This window comes from Rhineura floridana, chromosome 7 (assembly GCF_030035675.1).
Source record: "Rhineura floridana isolate rRhiFlo1 chromosome 7, rRhiFlo1.hap2, whole genome shotgun sequence".
NCBI classification, from domain to species: Eukaryota; Metazoa; Chordata; class Lepidosauria; order Squamata; family Rhineuridae; genus Rhineura; species Rhineura floridana.
In genome coordinates this window covers 135,142,329-135,168,792 of record NC_084486.1, presented here as the reverse complement: position 1 = coordinate 135,168,792, position 26,464 = coordinate 135,142,329, and the positions used below count along the sequence as shown (strand labels likewise).

Below are 26,464 nucleotides of genomic sequence, written 5' to 3'. Positions count from 1 at the left end.
TTTGCTATGGCACTCACAACCATGGCAATTATTGGTCAATTAGCCACAATGCCATGAAGGAGCTTTCTAACACAGAGAACTGCCCATTCCCACCCAATAGAATCTGCATATTGTCATCTCTGCAGTGTTCTCATCTTCAGAGCTGCATTTTCCTCCCTCTGAAGTAGAAAACAAGTTTAAGGAGCACTTCAACAGGAAGATGATTTCATTGTACAAAGTAGATAGTAATGCACATGTCCTTGGTGGATTTTTCCATTGTTAGAAATGCTCAAAAGCAGCTGAATAGACTATACATTGTTTGCGTTGCTAGGATATTTCAACAATTACTCAATGAGCTTGGGAGGGTAGTTTCTGTAGGGTTAAGCATCAAAAATTAAGATAATAAACCATTCTGTTTATTTACAAATGTTTCTGCCAGTATAGAATTTTAAAAGATACACAAAATTAATACAGTGGTACAAGTGATACTTACTTGTTACTACCAATCTGTGGTTAAGAGAACGGGAAGTTAGAAATCCCACCCACCCCAAATATAGACAGCAAGAAACAAAGTTTATTATGGAAACTTAATCTCCAGACAAAGTGTTGGAATATATTGAGAAAGCTTGATTTTAAAAAGGTTTATGCTGTGAGAAAATACCAGAAATGTAAAAAAAGAATGTTTTCAAAGTAATTTATATGAAAGCCTTTGATAAAGGAACATAGCAGCTGTAGATACTGAAGTCAGATCTACATTTTCATCTCTATACTGAAATCTGTGAATGAGAAGTTTGTATATTAAAAACTAAGTGTTTCACTATATTTTAGAAATAGCTTTCTTTAAAAAAAATGGTTCCCCATTCAAAAATTATAAATACAATTTAGTACAGTGATTTTTCTAGGGCTTCCACTTCAGGTGAGTTTCCATTTTGTTGGACAAAGGTAAAACCTAGCAGCTAAACAGCATTAGACCAATAGACATCATGTTGAAACATTTCCCCTAAACCACCACCACTGCATTTTCATCATGCTTGAAACATATTCAGGCTAAAAAACAGGTCTATATTTTAAATATGAAGTATTTCACTTTAGATGTTGGTCTATGCAATAGTTGCAACAGTCAGCCTATAAATGTACAAATGCTCATTTTTAAAAACAAAATTCACCATCCTCAGCTAGTGGGGGTATCAGTGAGCAACTTCTAAATTTCAACAGTCAAGTCCAATACCTATTTATTCATGTAGTCTTTACACCAAGCAGAATATTTCCATTATGCCGGTAAGCTAGTTTGTGCAAATATGTTCTATCCAAACCAAGGTCCAGTCCTTCACTTATTTTGTAGCCAGATCCAACAACTCAACTTAGTGTTATCTAAAATGTTTACTAATTCCCACTAAGTGCTAAGTACCACCATCCCTGTCAGTAAATGGTCACTTGAAAGAGCCAGACCACTTTTTGTCAGTCAACATGATAAGGTGAAACTCCATTTTCTGCCCATTTCATATTAAGTGAGTAGTTGATCGACTTAAGGTATGGCTCCTCTTTTCAAACACTGAAGGCAAGTTGATCAAGGAAGGAGAGTGGATGCTCTGTTAAAAGAAACCAAGAAATATTAACTAAGCATCTCTTGTGGAAGAAATTCCTCTAAAAGCATGTGTAGAAAAAAAGGGGAGGGGATTCAAGAGGATCACAAGGAAGGAGAAGAGATCTTCCCTGCTTTAAAATTCAGGTTTTCAAAGTTCCAGCAAGTTAGCTGGACATAGGTTCTTCAGCCATGTGTGCATTGCATTTATATTAAGTAGGAGTTTCCCAACTAAGCCTTTAGACTTGTGAGGTTTGTGTCTTTGATGTATTAACATTTCTTTCCAGGTTTTCCAATGTAATCAAGCCTCAAGAGAAACAATATAAGACCTTACCTGCTATTTAAACCTATGCAAGAGTAGTTCTGCCCTAGCTGCATTTCCAAGCCTCTGAAGTGGCATAAAAAATGACAAAAGGGAAAGAAAAACCTCTTGGACCATAGCAAGATTGTGATACATTTTATACTATACACAGTTACAATTACCTGCAACTGCTATACAACTCACATCTTTTATTTTTGTACAGGGCAAGCTTCAAGGTTATTTAATACTGTTGATGACCTGCACTAGACAAAAAGGTATTGTAATTGGTGTAAAAATATATTTAATATTTTATAATAACTCTGTCCCAAAACATTTAGTGCTCTGCATATTTACTTTAGTCAGTTTATATCCTTTAGTATGTCAAGTTCTCTTGATCATTCTGCTACACACCCAGTGAAAGAGATTGAAGGTCTGTATAGAACTTCCAAACATGATCATCATGAAAAGGTGCATGATTGCCACATGCAGATCCACCTTACCTTTTTTTACCCAAAATATTCATGGTTAAGAAGATGAGGATTCAAGTTAGCATCAAGACATACTTCATTTTTTTAAAAAGCATCTAGATCTTAAAACATCAGAAAACATGGAAAGAAACTCAGAACAGATCAGTATCAGAGGTGACCATGCTTTGCCTGACCCACATCATTAATCCAGAAAGAGGAATTCAAGCATTTCATGTTAGGAGTGACAGTGTGCTTAGAAAGCCCAAGACAGACCCAGAACCTGAAAAACATTGGCCTGTAAGCCTTATTTAAAGCAGGTTGCTTTGCCGCCAAGGAGTGCCCAACAACGAGGTGACAGAGCTCACTTGAGGCAGCTCCTCTGGTCATCACCCGCTTCATCACTGGTGCTGCTGATGACTGGGCAAGGCCTAGCCAGGGAGTGGCCATTTAAGTGTTCAGAGCTGGAAGCAATTCTCCCTTCCAGACCATGGGAAGTAGGTATCAGAGATCGCGGCCTAGCACTTGGGGAGCTCCCATCAACGGAGTTGGAACGCTGCACACTAACTAAATGTTTAATTGGTCCATTTAAGCTGCATGTAGAAGAGGAGCGAGTCATCTAAAACATTGGGGGGGAGGGAATGAAGAGTTAATCCACATGTTGTATTCAGTCCCAAATCTATAAAGTTCTCACATCACTTCTTCCAATACCATTTTATTTTAGATGAAATAAGAGCCTAGCTGGCTGCCATGTCAAGGACAACATACTATTTCCTTTGAGCACGTCAGTCCAACATGTTCCAGATCAGCTTGAACTAGATTTACCTTTCAGAGATTATGATATTCCACCAGAATGACTAATCCTCTCAGTTCTTATTTCAGTAATTTTTACCTTCCAAAAAGAGTTTGTTTCAGCACAAGGACATGCTGCAGCTGAAAATGCCAGTTATGTTATATGGTAAAGTAAGAAGGGGGAAAAAGAGGCACTAAAGCAGTTCTACCTCTTAGAAGAGATCTGCAGGTGCACGTCAACACCTTCTTTAAACCTTTAGGCCCAATTTATAAATCAGCATATTCACAAAATATAGAGCGTTTGCTGGACTTTAGATAGATTAGATTTTTATGGCACAACATGGCATAGATTACATATTAAATTGCTATCTCCATGTTTGCTCATTCATATTCCTACTAGCCATGAGGATACTTAGCATTTACACAGTACTTTGAACACTCTGAAATAAGACACATACATTATTCTAGTAATCATTACAACAGTCCTACGTGGTGTGTCAGTATTATTCCAGCACTGGAAGTGGGGCGAGTGGGTCTAAAGCAAAGAAAATGGAACAGTTTGCCAAAGGCCATTCCTGTAGAGACAAGAACTGAACTGGGCATTACTGGATTTACAGCTCAACCCTTAGTCACTATTGTTACACCAGCTCTCAGGCCTGTGATAACAAGTCATCAAATTCTTTTGTTAACATCAACGTTTCAGAGATGACACAGCAACTTGTTCAAAGCCACCCAGAGAATCCATCATGGTTGTAATGATCCTTATCTCCCAGTGCCAAGACAAGCTCAAAGTGTCTACCCCTTTGGGAGAGAACTAGCTACAGATCTAACAGCCCCCTTCTCTCCTTAGCTACAGATTTAACATCTGCTCCTTCAACTCCTCGGGCAAAGGCAAAAATTAATTATTTGGAGTATAGCCTACAAATCAAGGGTATGCAGCACTCTCCATTCAGAGAGGCTCATGGAACATCCCCAGTGGGAAAGGCAGCCAGGCACAGTGTACCAACACTGCATGCAACCCCTTTCATAATATCAATAAACGTGGGGGGATCAAGTGGAGTATAGATATTGATGCAATGAAGAAAAGAAACTCCAGCGCCTAAGGACTGGAGAACTACATATGCACTGGGAAGGAGGCCTCAGCCACACATTTTATTATGGTAAGGGACCAAGCTACTCCTTGATGAGATGGCAGCATCTAATTTTGTCTTCAGAAGAGGTTGTGCCTTGAGCCTTCCCGCTTCAAGTACTGTTGCAGTGCAGGGAAATCCCCTTAAAGTTGTTTTCCTTATGCGCGATGCAGAGAGGCAGAACTTGGCCATACTTGTTTTGGTTAGCTGAACGTGTCACCGGAGGAGTAATAGCCGTGCTGCAGAGACATGGCCAGGCACCCTCCACGAATCTAGCATTACTAGCCACCATCACAAAAGATTAAAAGCCACTCCTCTAATGAGGATAACACTCCAAATGCATATTTATACAGTCCATGAGTGTCATTTCATTTTTTTAATTAATATTTATGTAGTATTTTAATGACTTCTTCTCACTTAGCTTTTTTTTTGGGGGGGGAGCCCTTTTTGTCAGAAGTACTATTCACAAACCATATTACCATGAGAGACAGTTTTTATTGTTATTGCTATTGTTAATAATAATAATTAGATTTACTAGTGGCTTGATACCCGAAGGTCCCCAAGAGACTTACAAAAGGTTAAAACAAAACAATGAAACAGACTATAAAAACATAACAATAAACAACAAAACGATAGCGATGCCATCCCCACACAGCCACAGGAAGGTTTGGCAGCATATTAAAAACAAAACATCATATCAATCTATCAAATGCCTGGGAGAAAAGATACGTCTTTACCTGGCGCCGAAAATATGTCAGTGACGGCACCAGGCAGACTTCACTGGTTAAAAAGATACAAATTCCCCTCTGGAACAGCTTTAGCTCAGTGGCTGAGTATCTGCTTTGTATGCAGAAGGTCCCCAGGTTCAATCCCCAGTATCTCCAGGTAGGGCTGGGAGAGACCCATTTGAAGCCCTGGACAAACTCTGCCAGTCAGTGTAGACAATACTGAGCTAGGTAGACCCAATGGTCTGACTCTGCTTAAGGCAATTTCCTATGTATTCTGTCCCACCCCACCATATTTTATACATTAGAAAGCATTTTCCTGTGTTCAAATTGTTCTTTAATGGCTGCAGAACTTCTGAGCACCTTCCGAGCTCAGTTTTTAAATGCTTTGTTTTCTCATAAGTCTTTAATTGGTCACAGGAGGGCAGATTACTTTCTACGAGATACATTCCCCAATATCTCCTTTAGGCATGCTCACTACTGGTTGACGTTTAGAGTGGATTTCTCTACTAGAGCTCGTTTAATCACACTGACCACACAGGTGGTGTTTATATAGTAGAGAAATCCACTCTAAACGTCAACCTCTCTCTCTCTCTCATATATATATACACACATATATATATATATACACACATCAGACAGACAGACAGACAGACAGACAGACAGACAGACAGACAGACAGACAGACAGACAGACAGACAGACAGACAGACAGACAGACAGACAGACAGACAGACAGACAGACAGACAGACAGACAGACAGACAGACAGACAGACAGACAGACAGACAGACAGACAGACAGACAGACAGACAGACAGACAGACAGACAGACAGACAGACAGACAGACAGACAGACAGACAGACAGACAGACAGACAGACAGACAGACAGACAGACAGACAGACAGACAGACAGACAGACAGACAGACAGACAGACAGACAGACAGACAGACAGACAGACAGACAGACAGACAGACAGACAGACAGACAGACAGACAGACAGACAGACAGACAGACAGACAGACAGACAGACAGACAGACAGACAGACAGACAGACAGACAGACAGACATGATACAATAAGCTTCATTATTCACATAAGAACAGTGCATAGGTTATCCTTCCCCTTGGGCTTTTATATTATTTAAGAGTTCTCTGGGAAAAGTCACTTACTGCTAGTGATGAAGTACTGGCAAGACGCCCCCCTAAGTAACTCTCACTAGCTGAGCAGAAATTCTTTCCTTCCACACTACTGTGGGCCATCAAAGCTCTTCGGAGTGCTCTCTTTGGCGTCTTGGAGAATGAGAATGCCCGCGTAACCTGCAGAGTTTAAGAGCCATATTAAATAAAATGCAGGAAAGACAAATGAAGGTGAGCAGGTATTAAGGCTTACTACAGAGTCACACTTACTTTTTTTAAAAAATGAAATCAATTCCAAGTTTTACAGTAAGACTTTTATGCTGATCTGCAGCTATACAATGATTTGTTGCCCTTTGGTTACCTTTAACCAAAACAGCATGGATTAAATATGTTCCAAAAGAACGTAAGAGCCCAACTGGATCAGGTCAAAGGTCAATCAAAGGTCAAGCTGGATGGGGTTACACTCCCCCTGAAGACACAGGTTCGCAGTTTGGGTGTGCTCCTGGACTCAGCTTTGAACTTGGAGGCCCAGGTCTCTGCAGTGGCCAGGAGTGCTTTTGCCCAGCTAAGACTGGTGCGCCAGCTGCGCCCGTTCCTGGAGACGCCTGATTTGATTACAGTGATGCATGCCTTAGTTACATCCCGTTTAGATTACTGTAACGCGCTCTATGTGGGGCTGCCTTTGAAGACTGTTCGGAAACTCAAAACTGGTACAAAGAGCTGCAGCCAGAGTGCTAACTGGGGCTGGTTACAGGGACCATACAACTCCCTTGTTGCGACAGCTCCACTGGCTGCCAGTTTGTTTCCGGTCACAATTCAAAGTGCTGGTTTTGACCTATAAAGCTCTATACGGCCTAAGTCCAGGCTATTTGTCAGACCGTATCTCCCCATATGAGCCTGCCCGGGCCCTGAGATCTTCAGGAGAGGCCCTTCTCTCAGTCCCAACACCTTCGCAAGCGCAATTGGTGGGGACACAAGATAGGGCCTTCTCAGTGGCTGCCCCCAGGTTCTGGAACTCTCTTCCTAGGGAAGCACGAATGGCCCCTTCCTTGCTATCCTTCCGTCGGCAGGCAAAGACTTTTTTATTCCGACAGGCTTTTGGACTAGAAGATGTTTAAGACAGGGCCTCATAAGGTCTGTTGTATTGTTCTATGGTCCTATTCTTAATGTTTTAAATTGTTTTAGTATCTTAAGTGCATGTTTCATGATTTTAATGTTACGAATAGTTTAATTATATGTTTTTTACCTATGTGTAGTTTTTATTTGTAAGCCGCCCTGAGTTCCAGTTTTGGAAAAAGGGCGGGGTAAAAATAAAGACTCATTCATTCATTCATTCAATCTAGTCCAGCATGCTGTTCTCACAGTAGCCAACCAGATGCCTATGGGAAGCCCACAAGCAAGACCCGAGGGCAACAGTGTTCTTCCCACTTACGACTCCCAGCAACTGGGCATTCAGCAGCATACTGCCTGTGAAGAGTATAGCTGCAAAGGGAGGCAAGGCTGGGCTAGTAGCTGCCAAAAGCCTTACCCTCCATGAATTCGTCTATTGCTCTCTTAATGCCTTCAAATCATTTCATTTCCAGTTATGCACATTCCAACCTCACATTTCGTTCTCCTCTAGATTTATTAGCCAAAACATCCTAATTTGTGCCCCCCCCAGCATGAAACAACGAAGATTCTTATAGCACTTTGAAGGCTAACAGATTTATTATAGCATTAGCTTTCGTGGGTTACAGCCCACTTCATCAGATGCATGGTTATCCTCTACACATTAGAAATATATGGGAATCATTAGAAAATTTTGTATATGTTAGAGAAACACACACACCTAGTACAGAGAAACAATTATAGACAGTGTAATCAAGTGCTAATGAAATGAAACTAAACAAGTGCGCCCTGTTTTCACAACAAACATACATGGCTATCCCCTTCAAATTGTTCACATTTTTTCAACGTGAAAATGTTACGTTTTTCTTTGTACTGGTGTCAGACACTCAAACTCTGCACTACTAGTAGTAACATCTAAAACACTGAGAGGAGACACATACTCCAGTTGAAAACTCTTTACAAGATTGTGGTTTACTTCACAACACACCTATATAAAGATATTGACCCTTGTCAGTAGATTATATTCATTCTCTTCCAAAGTGTAGAACATGGGCACGTTTCGCCTTTCAACTTGAGACTTCCAGTGCAATAAAACTTAGAAGGAAAACTTGTTACTGGGAAGGGAGCTGCACGGGCTTTGCCCCCAACTGTAAAGGGTTAATGCAAGGAAGTAGCTCCAAAGTATCATTTATTTATTAGTTAAACCTCTTACCTTTTTGGATGTTTTCTTTATGGCCCGGGATGCCCTACTCAGTGTACTGTCCACATCCTTTGTGTTTACTTCAATGGAATCAGGGTCAGTAGCAAAAATGAGATCTTCCTACAAAGAAAGGAGGCTTGAGAATTACCCTGAAGGCAAGAGACCCACCTAGAATTTTAGATCCATGTTTCAAAAATTCCATATAGGCTTAAGTCCTCAGATTCTGACTACAAAATCAAAAGTTTCCAGATACAAGTTACAAATCTTCAAGAACACTTTATTGCTTACCCAGCAGATAGGAAAAACAAAAACAAAGTTAAAGGCGTTACTGCCACCATGTGGGATATGTATGTCAGTGTACACATGGCTTTGGAAAAGCGAATTCCCTCCATTCTAGAAAAGTAGGGAAAGTTTGTGATTTCAAGTGACAGAGTAATAAACGTCTGTAGTTCCACTCCAACCTGAAGACAGAGATGGCTCAACATCTACGCAGTTTATTACAACAGCTAAAATACACTATTTCCCGTTTCAACTGTAGCATACTTCTAATCATGAAGTGTTCCACATTTGCAAGAGATTTCAAAGATATTTGGTTGTGCCAGCAAAGCAATGTCTATTCTGCTTCAGAGACAGCCTTTTTGTATGTTACAAGTCAAATCCTAAGCACACTTGGAAGAATCCCAGTCGCCAGTGGGGGTTATACACTCATACGCCTACTCAGGACTGCAGCCTAAGATGACCCTTATGTATTGATCACATATAGGACAATGCTGTGCTTTCAGCCCCACTCCCAAACATCGTATCAGCATAGCTGGGTGCCCTAATCGCACAGAGCTCTTACAAGTGAGCAAGAGCTCATGCATTGGTGTTCCTTAACAGACCACAGCAAACAGCTGATGGAAGCTGGTAGAATGTGTCAAAGCACAGTCTTGCTCCTCAGTGAATACAGTATCGTCCTTAATACAAGAGATATGGGCATAGAACAACTGAAAACAATGTCTTTCACTGAATGAAGGTCTACTGGAACATCTGCAACCCCAAGTCAGCTCCATCGAAATACAGTATGTTTAGAATTTGCGCGTGTTGTGAATAGGTAAACCAAAGAATACACAATGGTAGATTCATTCTCTGGAACCATGGAGTGTCAAATTCCCAGTACCATGTTCTCATATTTTTGTAAACGTAGACATGTGCAACTGACATTAAACAATGTCCCCTTTCAGAATGAATCACTTACGTGATCACCACAAACCTAATGGCACATACACAGGCTCTGCTGGAAATAAAATAATTGTTCATTTAACACACACATATTCCTCCTTCTCTCAATAGACATCAAGGCAGCCATCAACAACAAATTAAAGTGATTGCTTTCAGAGAAGCTGTTTGATTAATTTTTTTAATGGGTATTTGTACTGCTTATTCTGCTACTTTTAGTATTTTTATAAAACAATATAGTGAAAGAGAAAAAACTTTGTGGCCCAATGGCCTTCCTGAAAAGGATATCTCACTCTGCCATTTAAGGTATGTACACTAAACAGGCAGGCAGATGAAGCAGGTCTCAATATAGCACTATATATTGGGGTGAACACCAGCAACAAGATTCACCATATATCTGTAGTGCTTGAGAACAACCCAGTTGGATCTGCTCTCTCTTTCTGGCTCCAATTGGACTCAGCACTCAAGTGCATATCTGACCTATTAAATCTGAAGCTCTGTTTCACCCATATTGACTATAATGGGTAATCTTAAACCTGCTATGGCTTTTAAAAAAAAAAAAAATCACATAAACAGATGAAATGTGCAGGCAAAGGAGCCCCTCCAGAGGGATTGTTGTTGTTGTTAAGTGCCTTCAAGTCGATTACAATTTATGGCAACCCTATGAATCAGCGACCTCCAATAGCATCTGTTATAAACCACCCTGTTAGGATCTTGTAAGTTCAGGTCTGTGGCTTTCTTTATGGAATCATTCGATCTCTTGTTTGGTCTTCCTCTTTTTCTACTTCCTTCTGTTTTCCCCAGCATTACTGGATTTTCTAGTGAATCATGTCTTTTCATTACGTGTCCGACATACGATAACCTCAGTTTCATCATTTTAGCTTCTAATGATAGTTCTGGCTTAATTTGTTCTCACCCCAAATTATTTGTCTTTTACGCAGTCCATGGTATGCGCAAAGCTCTCCTCCAGCACCACATTTCAAATGAGTTGATTTTTCTCTTATCCGCTTTTTTCACTGTCCAACTTTCACATCCATACATAGATATCGGAAATACCATGGTCTGAACAATCCTGACTTTAGTGTTCAGTGATACATCTTTGCATTTGAGGACCAGAGTGGAATAAGCCTGCCAAATTTCCCACAAATCCATCCAGGTTTTTAATACAAGGAACCTTTAAAAAAAAGATTTTTTTTTATTTTCTGCCAGAATTGGATGCAAATTGCAGCCATGGTTGCCCCTTCTGAAAGATAAGTGCAGTGGTTCTCCCAAAAGGGCGGACTTTACCACTTTAGAGTGGGGAAATGGTAATCATGTTCCCTTCCTGTATTGTGGGTAATCCGTTTAAAAGCCAGGAGCATGATGAAGGTGCCCTTGGGTAAGAAACCAGCAGAAGCGCAGACAAACAAGTCCAGGGGCTATCAAGCTAGGTGATTTTACCTTCCTTATAAAAAAACCTGAAATAATCACTGTTTTTTTCCCACTGCTACCATACTCCCTTCCATAAAGAAAAAAAAGCTGCAAATAAATTATTAGTTAGGAAAAGGGATGACTGGAAAAGAAGCAGGCTAGCCCAGTAGTCTGCCTGCCACTTATGTCCTACTGTCACAACCAGAATTCAGAGCATGACGACTCACCTGAGAAACAACACCTGCTTGCTTACTCCATATATTTCAACTTCCCGCCCCAAAGTCACTGAATGACTGAATGGAGTGATTTGGAAAATACTTAACCGTGATTAAAAGCTATACCTGTCCATCAGAACAAGAGATCCCTCGTCCCCACCACTTCCCCTCAAGCTTTAGGCGTTTCTCTAGTCAAGCTTGGTTTCACTTCTCAGAGAAGAAAGTGGGGGGAGGCCATGTGCTTACCTCTGTGGAAAAACCATGGCCTCAGAATAACTCAGAACCTTAACAGAGTGATCCAACTTGGGAAAGTGAGATCATGGGCTGGATCGCTCCAATTCTCCCCTTTTTGGGAGGTACATGCAGAGCTGATTGCACACCCCTACTATTTATGTGCAGCTCTCCAAACATAGGTGCGCTGCACCTGTAACACCAATATCTGCAGGCAGGCATACCATGTAAACAAGTGCATTGTTCCACCTGTACACTGCATTGTTTGGGGAGAATGCAGCTATAATAAGCTACATTTTCGGAGCATTTTAAGTTCTGTGGAAGTTATCAGTGACTCTTCAAGCCATGACAAACTGTCTGGGATTTGCCAATCCTATGTTTGCCATTCTGCCTTTGTCTTCAAAACAGGGCTGGCTCCAGGTTCTTGTAGACCCTTGAGCAACAAGGTATCCGTGGGCTCCTTGGCCTCTTCCCTTTGACAGAGGAGCCATGATAGATGTTTACAAAACAACTCTTTTCCCCTCCCTTTTCTGGTTTATTCCATACCAAAAAAGAAAAGGGAAAGAATAAGCACAAGTAAGATATGCAGTATACTGAAAATTGTAAATGAAAAAGTCCTGGCTTTAAAAGTTGAATTCCATAAATGCAGTGTAACCCCAACCAATATGAGTTTATTTTAAATTATTTTTGAGTATCTAATTTTGTTAAATCATACAACATTAACAAATGATTGGTTATATTTAATAATGGTGTAAAATTAATAAAGACTGATTTAAAAAGTTATGGCATTGTTTCACTTTTCTCTTATTGTTGGTAATTTTAGGCTGCAATCCTTACTTAGGAGTAAGCCCCAGTTAAACCAAGGGTTGTCTTGTTAGGATCCAGAAATCACACTTTATGTCTTTGCAGCAATTTGGTGACTTCTCAAGTGTTACCATATCATTATAGTAAGAATTTAAGTATCACAAGATGCCACACAGAGGGCTTGAGCAAATAGATGGAAAGCATTACTTGCTCTACTTGTGTTTGGCACCCTGCTGTTGATGCCGCACCGTCGTCCTTTGGGTGGCTGCTGCTAGCTGACTTGCAGAGAGGCGCACCGCAAAGGGTTGCCTTTGCATCCCCAACGCCTTGTGCGCATGGCGTGAGGGTTGGCTGGCAACCAACCAGTGCCTCCCCTCCGTGCGCAGGCGCACAGCACAGTGGGTGGATGAAGTTTTCACAGCTGCCACCTTCCATAGGCAGACACATGCCGCAACAGGTGGTCGGCCTGGTGCACAGCCTGGGGCTTATGTGTGTGGCTTGTATGCTGAAGCAGCTACCCTGTCTGTATTGAGGCTCAGATTAGTGGGCAGCTTATCAGCCACCGCCTTGTACATCAGTAGATAGATGGATGGCAGCAGCTGTGCAGCAGCAGCTGCAGCCTCCAGTCTTGTTGCCTTGCTCCGGTAGACTCAAAGCACAGCTACATGGGTGGCTGCAACTCCAAATTACGTCCCCTCTCATCAGCGTCAATCCCTCACTTGACTCTTTGATCAAATAGCACGACCTGCTGTGTTCTGTGATGCTATTGACAACATCACTTCACTACCTGAGAACAGGATAAGCTTTTGGCTCACTGTGCGCAGATACAGCCTTGGCTTGTGCCTGTAGATCTGGAAGTTATGGACTCGGAACAGTCTCCAAGTGATACAGCCTTGATGAATTGGCAGTGGGCTCTTCTGCCTTGCCAACCTTTGCTATTGGACCTGCTACCATTATTCAATTAGTTCGTGCATAACAAGCAAGCAATAAGTAACTAATCAATCAATCAGTAACTAATCAATAAGATTAGCCATCCTACATACATCCTAAATGTCAACCTACATATTTGACACATGCAAGGTACAGTCCTCTCATCAACTCTGATGTTCAGAACTTACAGCATCTGCTTTACATATCGTGTTAGCTATGTGCCGACACAGCATCTTCAGCCAGTCCTCCTTGGGAGGTTCCTCAGTTGTTATCTGGAAGCTGAACAACAAGTTGGTCTGCTCTGTTGGTGGCCGTACAACCAAGGCAAACGCTTTGTGGCAGTCTGCAAAGAACAGCAACAGGTCTGTCAAAAATCTTAGTAACTTACTATCAAAGGAGGAGACTGTGAATTAGTGAATGTTGTACTAGGTCAGAACATGAGCCAAAGTTTAAAAGCCTGAATATCAAAGAAGCCTGCAAGCCATCTCAGCACAGAATGGACCCTTCACATACTCATTTTGGTAGCTGAGCTGATCCTCTCTCTCCCCACTATCAGCTGCCATTTGTGTGAGCTCTAAAAAAAAAAGTCTCACAATACTCTCTGCACATTGTGATGGGGATCTAGTGCAGAACTTAAAAATTTAGGACTTGTAAGACTTGAGAAAATAAAACCAATAGGAATCCCACTGCTTTGCTCCCATCTGTGGGACGTAAGATGAATCAGTTTTTCCACACATAGAAAGCATGGAAACAAAGTCAAACAAGGCTCTTTAAGCAGTATTGAAGCTGCAAGATGCTTTATTTAACTATTGTAAGTCTGCAATGGCCAAGGCAAGATTCAGAATCCCAGGGGACAATAAAGACTATAAAACCATGAAAGCAGAATAAAGATAAAGAAGCTAAATATCCACATCCAGCCACAAAAAAACAGCATTTGTCATACCTTCAGTGGCAAAAAGTTAAAACCGTTAGGACTTTTGCCAGCTCGCACCATATCGCCATAGTATATACAATGTTTTTAAAAGGTCCTGTGTTTTGCAATCATGTCCTGACTTGTAGTCACTGTTAGACTTCAGGCATGGTAGAGTACCTGGTGAAATTATCCTGCCTAGCATTTCCTGTATTCAGGGATTCTCTTTTGCATGACACTCACATAAAAATTCATCGTAGTCTCTAAATCTCAAGTTCAACTTAGAACGAAACGAAGTTTAGGGATCAGGAAAGGGCCACAGGATTTTGTGCATAGTCTTCCACTGCCCATGAACTACAGTTCACCACCATGTGATGTAGGTTTTATTTCATTTATGAAAGCATTTATATACTGCCCTGTCGCAAGGTATCTACTACATAGAAGCATTTCAAAAAATACCAAACAATCATTAAAATGACTGGCTACTCAAAAAACATTTTAAACAGCTGCATAGGCCTGTCAGCACAAAAAAAAGAGGCTTCAAGAGATGCCTGAAGAGACGCATTATGAAGGTTAGGCTGGAGGTGAGGGAGAAAGAGCCTAGCCCAAGGTCACCTGGTGAACGTCATGGCTAAATGGGAATTTGAACTGGGTTCTTCCTCATGCTAGGCCAACACTTTACACCAAGTGTGGGAAACATTTGGCCCTCCAGATGTTGCTGAACTACAACTCCCAGCAGCCCCAGGAAGCATTAGCCAATGGCCACGGATTATGGGAGTTGTAGTTCAGCAACATCTGGAGGGCCAAAGGTTCCCCACACCTGCTCAGTGCCATGCTTCCTCTTTTGCACATAGTCACAAGCAAAGTGAACCATGGGGGTGCTCCTAAACTAACTTTGCAGACTTGCTTTTAATCAGCATTCTCAAGATGAGTTTAGGAACGACATCAAGACTCATTCTAATCCAGGATGGCAACTGTAGAGTTTCATGCCAAACCCAGGCAGAGAAAGCAATTGTACACAGGGAAAAAGTGTATACAACCTTTTTCTCAACTTCAGTTGTCTTTAACTTTGCACCAAGCAGGTCAGTACAAATGCTGGCCCTTGATGCAGAACACTATTTCTGAAGTTACAGGAAGAGACTCTTCCTGGCGCCCGAGAATGATGCAATGGTAAACATCACTATAGAGCCTGAGAATATAGGAAATTAAGAAGACTACAACTCTATCTAAAGGAAGAAGTCAAACTGATTTAAGTGGAACTTAAAGGTAAACGTGTCCCCATACTTGTAGTGCGAGTCGACTCTTAGGGTGACGTCTCGCAACGTTTACAAGGCAGACCATATATATGGGGTGGGATTGCCAGTTCCTTCCCCGGCCTTTTTTTACCCCCCAGCATATGCTGGGTACTCATTTTACCGACCACAGATGGATGGAAGGCTGAGTGGACCTCGACCCCTTTTACCAGAGATTCGACTTCCTCCTTCCGTTGGAATCGAACTCTGGCTGTGAGCAGAGCTTCGGCTGCATTACTGCCGCTTGCCACTCTGCACCACGGAGGGTCCTAAGTGGAACTTACAGCCGTATAAATGATCATCTAAAGAAAGTTATGCATGCCTACTAAAAGTTTTTAAGGTAAGTCAACACCTGTTTAAGATTAGAGCACCTGTCACATGAAAACCTTTGTTAAGAGGCTAATACACCAACATACTTTTTTCCATCTACAAGTTCAAAACTGACATTTGACCATTTTCTCTCACTGCTCCTTTTAATGGTTATTTCCAGCTCCCTGACCTCCAGGTGAAACCACTTTAGAAGGGATTTTGTTGTTCATCTATGCCAAAACATGTCAGCACTTAAGAACATAAGAACATAAGAAGAGCCTGCTGGATCAGGCCAGTGGCCCATCTAGTCCAGCATCCTGTTCTCACAGTGGCCAACCAGGTGCCTGGGGGAAGCCCACAAGCAGGACCCGAGTGCAAGAACACTCTCCCCTCCTGAACTTGAAGTTCATCATTCTACATTAGTCCTCAAAACCCTCCCACCCACCACCCATTCCACTGCAAATGTTTGTACCTTCTGTTTCTCGGATGTCTAGTACTTTCTTGATCTGAGACAGCGGCATGAGGATGATGTGTTTGAGGCAGGCTGGTGGCCTGGTATGACCATGTGGACTTTTGAAGCCACCAATGACTTTGTGCCGCTTCCTTGCAATCTGTTAGAAAAAACAAAAAGAACATTGTGAAGATTTAGCCTGAGACATTTAAATGGAAAGTTCTGTAGCAAACAGCTTTTGAAATCTGAAGCAATTCCAATATACAGATTTGTATTTCTCCCTTAAAAGGCCAAGTTCCCCATTTTTTAATGAGAGGAATTCACAGTTTTTATGTTCATTTTGGCACAACATACTGAATTCTACATTCTTCTGTTCTACTTTGTACTTGTAAAATGTTCCAGAATTGCATATGGCTAGTAAGAGGGGCATTATACTTCTAAATTAAGAATGCGCACTTCCACCCACAGGTAGATAAATTTTGGATTAAGTCTCATCAGTTTTGATAGACTTTGCAAGCAAGCAAGCATACACAGGCTGCAAAGGTAATGACCCAGTTCACACGTCATATTAAGCCGTTGTTTAAAACAAACTGTGGTTTAACGTTAACAAGCAGTGCACTAGTACAGGCTGCTCAAAAGTTCCTGTAGCACTTCTGGTGCACCACAGGTGAAAAAAGAACAATGCTTAGTTACTACTTGTGGTTTGCTTACAGGAAACAAGGCACGATACTGTGTATGGAAAACATAATAACTCAAACTCTTGCTTGTTTTGTCTATGGTGTAGCAGAAGCAGGGGAAGGTGCTGCTGGAACTTTTGAGCAACGTACACTAACATGCTGCTAATTCATATTAAACCAAGTTATGGCTCAATGTAACATGCAAACCAAGCCTGTATGTTGAGGGTCTCTGCTTTGATGCCTAAGTTGTGCCAAACACCAAATCTGTGCATATGCAGAACACTAACAGCCCTGCCTGAAACCTCTGCAGGCAATCACCATTACAAAACAAACCAACAAACAAAAGCATATCATGTCATATACTGTGCAGTATTATTTATTTATTATTTGATTTATATCCCACCCTTCCAGCAGGAGCCCAGGGCAGCAAACAGAAGCGCTAAAAACACTTTAAAACATCATAAAAACAGACCTTAAAATACATTAAAACAAAACAACATTAAAAGAACAGTATGTTCTACAGGTGAAAATTCCCCCTTGCGTGTCTAACCAAGAATCAGCCCAACCATATCAACTAGACTAGCTAACTGAAATGGAGGATTTCCTCATTACAATCCAGGATTGAGTATATTCTGCAGTAAAAACACAAAAGATGGTCGCAGTGTTTGAGTTTACCTGGCATAAAAACAGTGTTCTTAGATATATCAGTTATGTTAATTCAGCTATTTGTATAGTTTATGTTACTTTGCATAATTTGTTGTGCCTCTGCTAGTCATAGGGAAGAGCTAAGAGCTCTACAGGATACTGAAGCCCCAGTAAAAAAATATACTTAAAAGTTTTATATATATCATCCCATCACCATACATGCCTTGGTGACATCTAAATTAGATTACTGTAACACACTCTATATGGGGCTACCTTTGAAGACAGCTAGCTCTGACAAAATGCTTTTCCTAACCACATAACACCAATACTCATTCATTAATAATCAGAATAATAATTTGTAACCGAGAACTGAATATGAATATTTACAGTTCACTGAGCGAAAAGGTGCAGAATGTAATACACATGAGATCATTAAGAGGAAAAAAATCAGAAAGCCGTCATAGATTGTCCAAGGGAAACTGCAACATTTAGAAATTTTGCAACTTGCTTAGTAATAAAGAAACAGAGCCCTCCTATAAAATGATCAACAGAGAATCTGAAGACTGTCTTGGAAAGGATTATAGCAGTTTCTCTAACCCACTGATAAAAACTATTTAAGAAGTACATGTGACACTGTGACATTGTTATTACAAGAGCAGTATATCTGTAATTTACAGGACTGTTGTTATATCTGCCCTCTAAAAGTTAATAATAATAATAATAATAATTTAATTTCTGTGTCGCCTATCTGGCCAATGGCCACTCTAGGCGACGTACAAGGCAGTTAAAACACAATATGATAAAATACAATGGTACAATATAAAAACAGTATAAAAACAATACAGCAGCAGACAATAACATTAAAACAGGGTAGGAGGCATTTCAATCTCAGTAATTAACCCTCCCCGGAAATCCCAAAGGCCTGTTGAAAGAGCCAGGTCTTTAAAGCTTTACGAAATGTATTTAGGGAAGAGGCGTGCCGGAGATCTTGTGGGAGGGAGTTCCAGAGGGTGGGGGCCGCCACTGAGAATGCCCTCTCTCTAGTACCCACCAATCTAGCTGTTTTTGTCGGCGGGATTGAGAGAAGGCCCTGTGTGGCTGATCTTGTCGGGCGGCATAATTGGTGGCGTTGAAGGCGCTCCGTAAGATAAACTGGGCCGATACCGTACAGGGATTTAAAGGTTAATACCAACACCTTGAATTGGGCCCGGAAAACAACTGGAAGCCAGTGTAGATCGAACAACACTGGTGTGATGTGATCCCGGCGGCGACTGTTCATAAGTAGTCGAGGGCAAAGGCATTAAAGTATGCAAGAAAAAAGCATTCCTGTATTTGAGAACAAGGCATCCCATTCTTCAACCTGGAACCTGGCAAATCCAGTGACTGGCAGGAACCAGGTCCCTGGACCACGCCATATAACTCTTGCAGGTCAATATTTATTAGTCTGATGGACAATACTTTTCGCTTGCTCCCAGATTATATATCACTAATAAGAAGGAGAAAGCCCAAATGAAAGAACTTTTTGTAGCAAATCCTTCATTCAGGAATTTATATGAATCTGTCATCACCCGGAACACAAAGGAATTGGGAGTAAGCAAAACAGGGCAATGAAGTCAAAAGTGAATGGAATATATGCAAGCCAGGCAGCTTAAAGAATTTAGACTAGCTTCCAAATTAAAAGCAGCATAAGCAACACATCTAGGCATGCCAAACATAAGTCTAAGACCTGGAGAACTTTATGAACTGCCTCTTATTACATTCCCGCTTACAATATCTCTTCATGGAAGGCCCCACTTCAGGAGCTATTAATGCACCTCATGTGATTGGAGAGTATGAAAGACAGGGCATTTCTGATGTAGGTACCCAGGCTGTGCAGCTTCTTGCCATAGAACTATAGTTTAGCTCCCTCACTGTGGGATGTTTGACTCCGCAAATCCAAACTATTTAGACAAGGGGTGGCTAACCCCCGGCTCAGGATCCTGTTGCAGCCCCCACAACTAATTTTTTTCTGGTTCAACAAGCTACCACACCTGGCAATAGCAAAACAGAACGAAGTAGACATGGCGCTGGGAGGGTGGAGAGGTTTAAACCTCTCCATCAGGGGACCGGGCTGGGATGCAAAATGCCCCCTCCCCAGTCAGCAGATTGATCATTTCATGAGTGAGAAGAGGGCGACAGGCTCCCCTCAGCTGATATGCATGGGTGTGTCCTGTGTGCGCACATGTGTGATAGCCACACCCAACACTGGCATGCCAAGAGGGTTGGGCCAATGGTGAATGTGGCCCCTGGAGCGAAAGAATTCAGTCACCCTTGATTTAGACAGCATTTCAGCTGGACTCTGACCATCTCATTTCTGCTTGCTGATTTGTTAAAGCTACTGCTGCTTTATGATTCTATTTACATTGCTTTTTATGATTGTTAGTCTCCCTGAAGCTTCTTTTTAGAAAGAAAAAAGGCAGGAGAAATATTTTTTAAACAATAGCGTAAGGCCTAGAAAGTTCTGAGTTTCTAGGAAACTTAGGAGTTAGCACAAAATAAAGAAAGAGATTTGGGAAGCTGGATTCTGCAACCAAACAACACATTATACACAGCCCTGCTATAATCCTGGCAATTAAAGCTCAATGGGCCATCTGCTTAAGTATTTAAACACCACTGGTCAAGGGCTAGGTTCAAGCTAACTCGTGGCCACTTAAGGCAGATTTCCAACAAGAGTTCTACATCCCTAATTGTACAAATTGTACAGACTACAATGAACATGTGTTTTATGGCCTCTCCTGTGCTAGACTCAAGCCTCTGAAACTTGATTAGTTTGTTTTCCCCTAGCTCAGTATTTTTCCAACAGCAATTACTGGTTATACTGCTTATGTGGACACTTTACATGCACATTTTGTATAGCTTAAGCAGAAATGAAACAGACTTACCTGACACAGACATGTTATTTATTCACATTAAATGCAAATAAGCCCCATGAGAACTCATGTGCTGTTGAGCCACTGTCTTGAGAACTTGAAACAGTGCCAGGATTTTAAGCCGTACCAAGAGACCAAATGATTTTGATGAGCTACGCTAGCGTGACCAAGATGCATCAATCCCAGTCTTCTTTTGCTTGCATTGCATCAAGTGGACATTAGGGATAGAAAGACAGCAAAGGAGGACAGCAAAAAGGCAGCTATGGAAGAGATTTAAAGCAGTTTCCCTTTTTCAGGCTAATAAGTACTCAATTACAGAGATGAGAGACTGGTTTAACCTAAATATGTAGGTGCAGGAAGCCAAAGCTTGACAAGAACATAATCCAACTAGACTGCTTCCTCCAAGCAATCCAGCAATAGGTTTCCCAATTGACAAAGACTATCATGTTGGTCAGTGACGCAGGTTGTGAGACTTACAGATAAGGTTTTTAGCAGAGAGAGAGAAACCTGAAGCAGAAGGGTTAAACTGTGAGAACAGAGTTCCAGACAATCAAGGTCAGTCTGGCTAGCTGAGAGTGTGATAAGCTGGGAACTGGCAGGAACTCGAGTGTGGGGGAAGAATTGTCAATGGAGGAAGATGTCTCTAATGTCTTTGCCTAGTAAAGACTCTTACATGAAACTTGCCTGGCCTGTCTTATTCCTGTTCTAAACGGCTCTTGGATCCATACCACGTCTCACCTACACACGCAGTGCGCTACAGGGGTTATGGGCCCAGATTATGAGGCGTTGTAGCGGGTTCGAGAACTGGTAAAGTGGCGTTGTTGCAGAGAGAAACAAAACGCAAGTGAGAGGCAAGTAAGAGTGAGCAACATGGCTGTAAATCTATCTTCCGGGATGCCGATGGAGAGACTGAATGCTGTAAATTACTCCAGCTGGAAGTGGAGAATGAGAGCTGTTCTGATTAAAGAGGATTTAAATGATGTCGTGGAAAACCCCCCTCCGGCAGCTCCTTCAGCAGCGTGGCTGAAGAAAGACAAGAAAGCGAAGGCTTTTATTACTCTGGGGCTATCAGATTCACAACTGTTGCTGGTGAGTAATGAGCCAACTGCTAATCAGATGTGGGAAAAGTTAAGAGCTGCACACGTGCAACAAACTGCGGGGAGCAGGCTGTGTTTGGCACGGAAGCTTTATCAAATGCGTTTTACTGATGATGTGACTATGGAAGAGCATTTGGCTGAATTTCGTAGATTAAAAGCAGAGCTGCAAGATCGAGGCGTTCATCATAATGACTTGCAGATGGTTTATCTCCTGTTATCTTCATTGGATCAAAAATGGGACGTGCTGGTTGCTGGTCTTGAAAGTCAACCTGACGGGACTCTATCATTAGACTTTGTGGAACAGAAACTTCAACAAGAGTGGTGTAGGAGACAAGAAAACAAGAAAATGGAATTAAAAGAGGCTGAGACTGTGTCTGTCCAACGGAATCAAAGAAGCAGGGAAGAGACTAAAACATGTTATTTTTGCGGGTCACGTGGGCATATACAGAGACATTGTTTAAAGAAGAGGAATTACAGAGACTTTGAAAGTCAGAGGGCAAGCGTGAACTTTGTTTCTAAGGAAAGCAATAAACTGATTAACTCTAAGTGGCTTCTTGACAGTGGAGCGTCTAATTGCCTAATCACAGACTCTAGTTTATTTTACACTTCAAAGCCGACGCAGGAGAAGCTTTATCTGGCTGATGGATCTACTCAGGACGCGACAGCAAGAGGAACGCTGAAGATGGGTAAATTGGGAATTTTAACAGATGTATTATTGATTTCTGGTTTAAAATATAACATTCTATCAGTGAGAAAATTGGCTCAAATAGGTTGTAAAGTTACATTTGAAGGGGATAGATGTTTTGTGAGAAAAGATGGTGAAATATGCATGCAAGGGAAATTACAGAACAACATGTTTATAGTTGAATGCAAGATTGATAAAGACATGTGTGCTTGGATAGCAGTAAATAAAGAGAAACATGAGAATTGTGTCCATGAATGGCACAGAAAATTAGCACACGGACATTTTCAAAAGATACAAAACACCCCAAAGCATAGTCAAGATTTGAAGTTAACACACTGTGAGCATGTGGATGAGTGTGAGGTATGTTATAAAACAAAAATGACTGTGAATCCAGTAAATAAGAGCTGTGAAAGCACGACTTCAGAACCCTATCAGCTTATACATGTGGATTTAGCTGGTCCTTTTCAGTGCTCAAAAGGTGGAGCAAGGTTTTATTTAGTGATTGTGGATGATTTTTCCAGATTTACACATGTGTTCTTATTGAAAAAGAAAAGTGACGCAGAAGAGAAATTAAAGGCATTCATACAGAAAACAGAGACACAACATGGGGCTGTTATCAAAAATATCAGATCAGATAGAGGAGGCGAATTTACCAGTAATTCATTTCAAACATATTTGGAAAAGAAGGGAATAATTCATAGTCTCACCGCTCCCTTCAGCCCATCCTCCAATGGCACGGCAGAGAGGAGGAACCGGTCATTGCAGGATTCATTGAGAGCAATGCTAGCAGATGCTGATATGAATAACACTTATTGGGGTGAATGTATTCTATACACTGTTTATATTCAGAACCGCCTAATGCACAGAACAATAGGCATGTCTCCCTATGAGAAACTGACTGGGAGAAAACCCAGGGTGAAACACATAGAACGTTTTGGGGCAAAATGCTGGGTACATGTAGTAAAACAAAGAAGACATGGCAAATTAGGCTCAAGAGCTCAAGCAGGATGCATTTTGGGATTTCAGAATTCATATTACAGAGTTTGGTTACCTGAGAAACAACAAGTAGTGTTAAGCAGAAACATAAAGGTGATAGATAAACCTTGGAGACACAGCCAAACAGTGATCTTAGAGAGTGAAAACAAACAGGAAGCTGCAGATGTTCCTTTCGGGCAGCAAATTCCATTAAAAGCTGCTTTAACAGATTTAATATATGGTGGCAAACGTACTGTTAAAAGACTGAGAGGTGAAGACATAACAACACATGATACAGAAATGCCAAGTACGAGTGCTGGTCCAACTAAAATTGAAAGTGAGGAAGAAATGGAAATAGATAATGTCAGGAGATCAGAGAGAAAAACGAAAGGTCAACCTCCTCAGAGATTTGCATTTAATGTTACACAACAGAATAATGAAACAGATGAAATTCCAGAGGAATGGGAAAAAGAGGGGCCTATAGATAAAGAAACAATGGGTCTAATGTGGAAGTATTGTGTTGAAGAATGAAATGTAATTGTATCATCAAATAAAAGCAACTTGAATCTGTGAAACTTGTGTAAATAAAGAATAAAGAGAAACTGAACTGAACTGAAACTGTAAATAGAAACTGTAAGAATCCATGTACTGAAATGTATTTGTAATGAAGGTTAATGTTGTAGAAATGTAATAATTGTAACTTGATGTTTTGAAGTCTGCAAGTCTCAGGTGGGGGCTGTTGGTCAGTGACGCAGGTTGTGAGACTTACAGATAAGCTTTTAGCAGAGAGAGAGAAACCTGAAGCAGAAGGGTTAAACTGTGAGAACAGAGTTCCAGACAATCAAGGTCAGTCTGGCTAGCTGAGAGTGTGATAAGCTGGGAACTGGCAGGAACTCGAGTGTGGGGGAAGAATTGTCAATGGAGGAAGATGTCTCTAATGTCTTTGCCTAGTAAAGACTCTTACATGAAACTTGCCTAGCCTGTCTTATTCCTGTTCTAAACGGCTCTTGGATCCATACCACGTCTCACCTACACACGCAGTACGCTACATATCATCCTATGTTTGCTTACCTGGGAGTAAAGCCCCACTGAACACAATGAGCTGTACTTCCATATAAATATGCATAGAACCATGCCGAGAGTTTTGTCAATCAAATGCAGAAGTACCACTCCAACATACAAACGTCCATTAAAACTGCCTTGGTTACAACACAGCTATTTTAAAGTGCACTGGATTAATGAAGGGAGGTTCAGTCAGATGAGGTTCCACCATAGGTTTATTTACAGATAGTAATCAAGTGATCAGTGGCATAGGCTGTCGCCAGCCCAAAACTCTGATGGTGACTTGCTGAATTCATTGGCAAAATTATGAGTGAAGTATCTTGTATTACCAGGGGAGAGGGGGAATTCCTGCTGGATGTTGCTGCCTTCCTCTTAGAGCATGAGTCTGGCACTCTACATTGTCTCACTGGAGCAAAATGGCACCTTCCCAAGAGGACAGTCCTGCACATCCAGGACTCCTCACCATACAGACACTTATCCTGAATCCTGGCCTAGCCATCGGAAAAGCAATACCATCTCTGCGGGCTTTCTGGGAACTGGATACCTGGAGGAGACATTCTGTGTGCCTGCTCCTGTCTCTGTTTAAAAAAACCTCAGGGGAATCTAGCAACAGCAATGGAACATCTGAAGTTCCTATCCCTCACCTTCTGTTTGAAGTAATGTAGCTTTCTGGAAAGGCAAAGACATAAACAGAGAGAAAGAGAATAGAGGCTCTGTTCTGTTATGGGAAGGGCCACAGCTCAGTGGTAGAGTACAAGCTTTGCAAGCAAAAGATCCCAGGTTCAATGCCTGGCATCTCCAAGCAGGGCTGGGGAAGAGACTCTTGTATGAAACCCTGGAGAGCTGCTGTCAGTCCATTTTGACAAGACTAAGCTTGATAGACCCATGGCACGACTCAGTATAAGGCAGCTTCCCAAGTTCCTAGGGTGTTTCTATAGGGGGCGGAGGAAAATGGGCAGAGCCCCACTGATGGCCTGGTCCTCATGAGGTTAGCATGACTGAAACTGAGAGCGGATGTTCTCCCAACACATGAAGCTACATGCAAGTCCACATTGATTTGACTGTGCCTGGAGCAAGTAGGAGGAGCAGCTTGTTCAAGGATATCTTCCTCCACTTTAACGTAAAAAAAAACCAAACCAGCTGATTTACAGATACCGTTTCACTGCAGTTGTTAAATATGCCACAACTACACATAGATTGGCTCTTGGTCACAAGGCAGGATTGAGTGTCTACATCAGTTCTCAGGAGTACCAAAAAAAGAGCACAGTGTGGTAATAGGTACAGAATTAACTTCCAAGGAGTCTCTGCTTTTATTGGAGAAAAAATGGCTGCAACCGCGTGGGCAATGCCTGCCAAAATCCCAGAGGCCAGTGGCAGTTGGAGCATCTGAGGACTGGGAGAGGCTTGTTAGCAGCTTTGCCCCCTCCAGTATCTGCCACCAGAACCCAAAGTTGTGCCGCTGCCCAATGAGGAACTAATGTTTGGCTGCTTCAGCATCCATTTCCAGGCCAGCGGATACTCCAAATAAAAAAATAAAAGAGATGGTTGAATAAGATTCCCTGTAGTCAGGAGCAGCGCTTCAGTGCCATGAACCAAGATGCAATTCAATTTACATAATTTATACAGGGTACAGAATTCAGCTTCTTGGAGCAGGGATTTTTAGCTCACAGCCTTGGTCACAAGTCAATAACCCATTTAATGCCTACGTACTTCATTTCCTCGGGAGCTCACGCAGGAGGAGAAATTACTCAATGACCCCCTTATTGCTTCTCAGTGGCATCTCTTCCCCCCAGCAGATCTTTCACTAGTAATAGTAAGACATGGCAGCAGAAAGTTGCTGTCTTTTCCACTAATGCTGCCTCCCCCACCCCCATATCAAGCTACAAAACATTAAGTCAGTAGAAATAAAGTGTTCCTTGCTGGCAGTTTGTGGAGCAGTTCTTACCAACTGACCAAGTGGCACATATAGCGTAAAGCTTTCTGTCAACACAAAAAAGGGTTCCAGTCATCCTTTGTAGGTTCCCAAGTATTTCAATTACAATTTATCCCTTTGGGTTGCAAGTCATTCCAGAATGTCACAGCCGAATGAATATCTATAGACTTACCTCCAGGCAGTCGTTAAAAAGGAACAGGGTGACCTGCTCCCCTCTGTCACAGAGGTCGTCACCAAGCGCAACCGTTTCCAGGCGCTGAATTAGACTTCGGTGAGATGACAAGAGATTGGCC

At 41.7% G+C, this 26,464-nt stretch overlaps 1 protein-coding gene across 8 annotated transcripts in view; it reads right to left on the bottom strand.

The window, feature by feature from the left end:
• Window positions 1-373: 373 nt before the first annotated feature.
• Window positions 374-26,464, bottom strand: part of ECT2 (epithelial cell transforming 2) — a 67,709-nt gene continuing 41,618 nt past the window's right edge. For 5 of the 8 annotated variants that reach the window (XM_061637340.1, XM_061637339.1, XM_061637342.1 and 2 more), the window contains 7 exons: window positions 26,344-26,463; window positions 16,210-16,348; window positions 13,415-13,569; window positions 8,431-8,538; window positions 6,144-6,290; window positions 2,695-2,945; window positions 374-1,568 (listed from right to left, as the gene is read on the bottom strand). In XM_061637340.1, coding sequence (XP_061493324.1) covers window positions 1,547-1,568; window positions 2,695-2,945; window positions 6,144-6,290; window positions 8,431-8,538; window positions 13,415-13,569; window positions 16,210-16,348; window positions 26,344-26,463 — 942 coding nt within the window. In that variant the 3' untranslated portion in view covers window positions 374-1,546. The remainder of the gene's footprint in view (window positions 1,569-2,694; window positions 2,946-6,143; window positions 6,291-8,430; window positions 8,539-13,414; window positions 13,570-16,209; window positions 16,349-26,343; window position 26,464) is intronic. The other 3 variants (XM_061637344.1, XM_061637345.1, XM_061637346.1) reach the window with 1 other exon arrangement.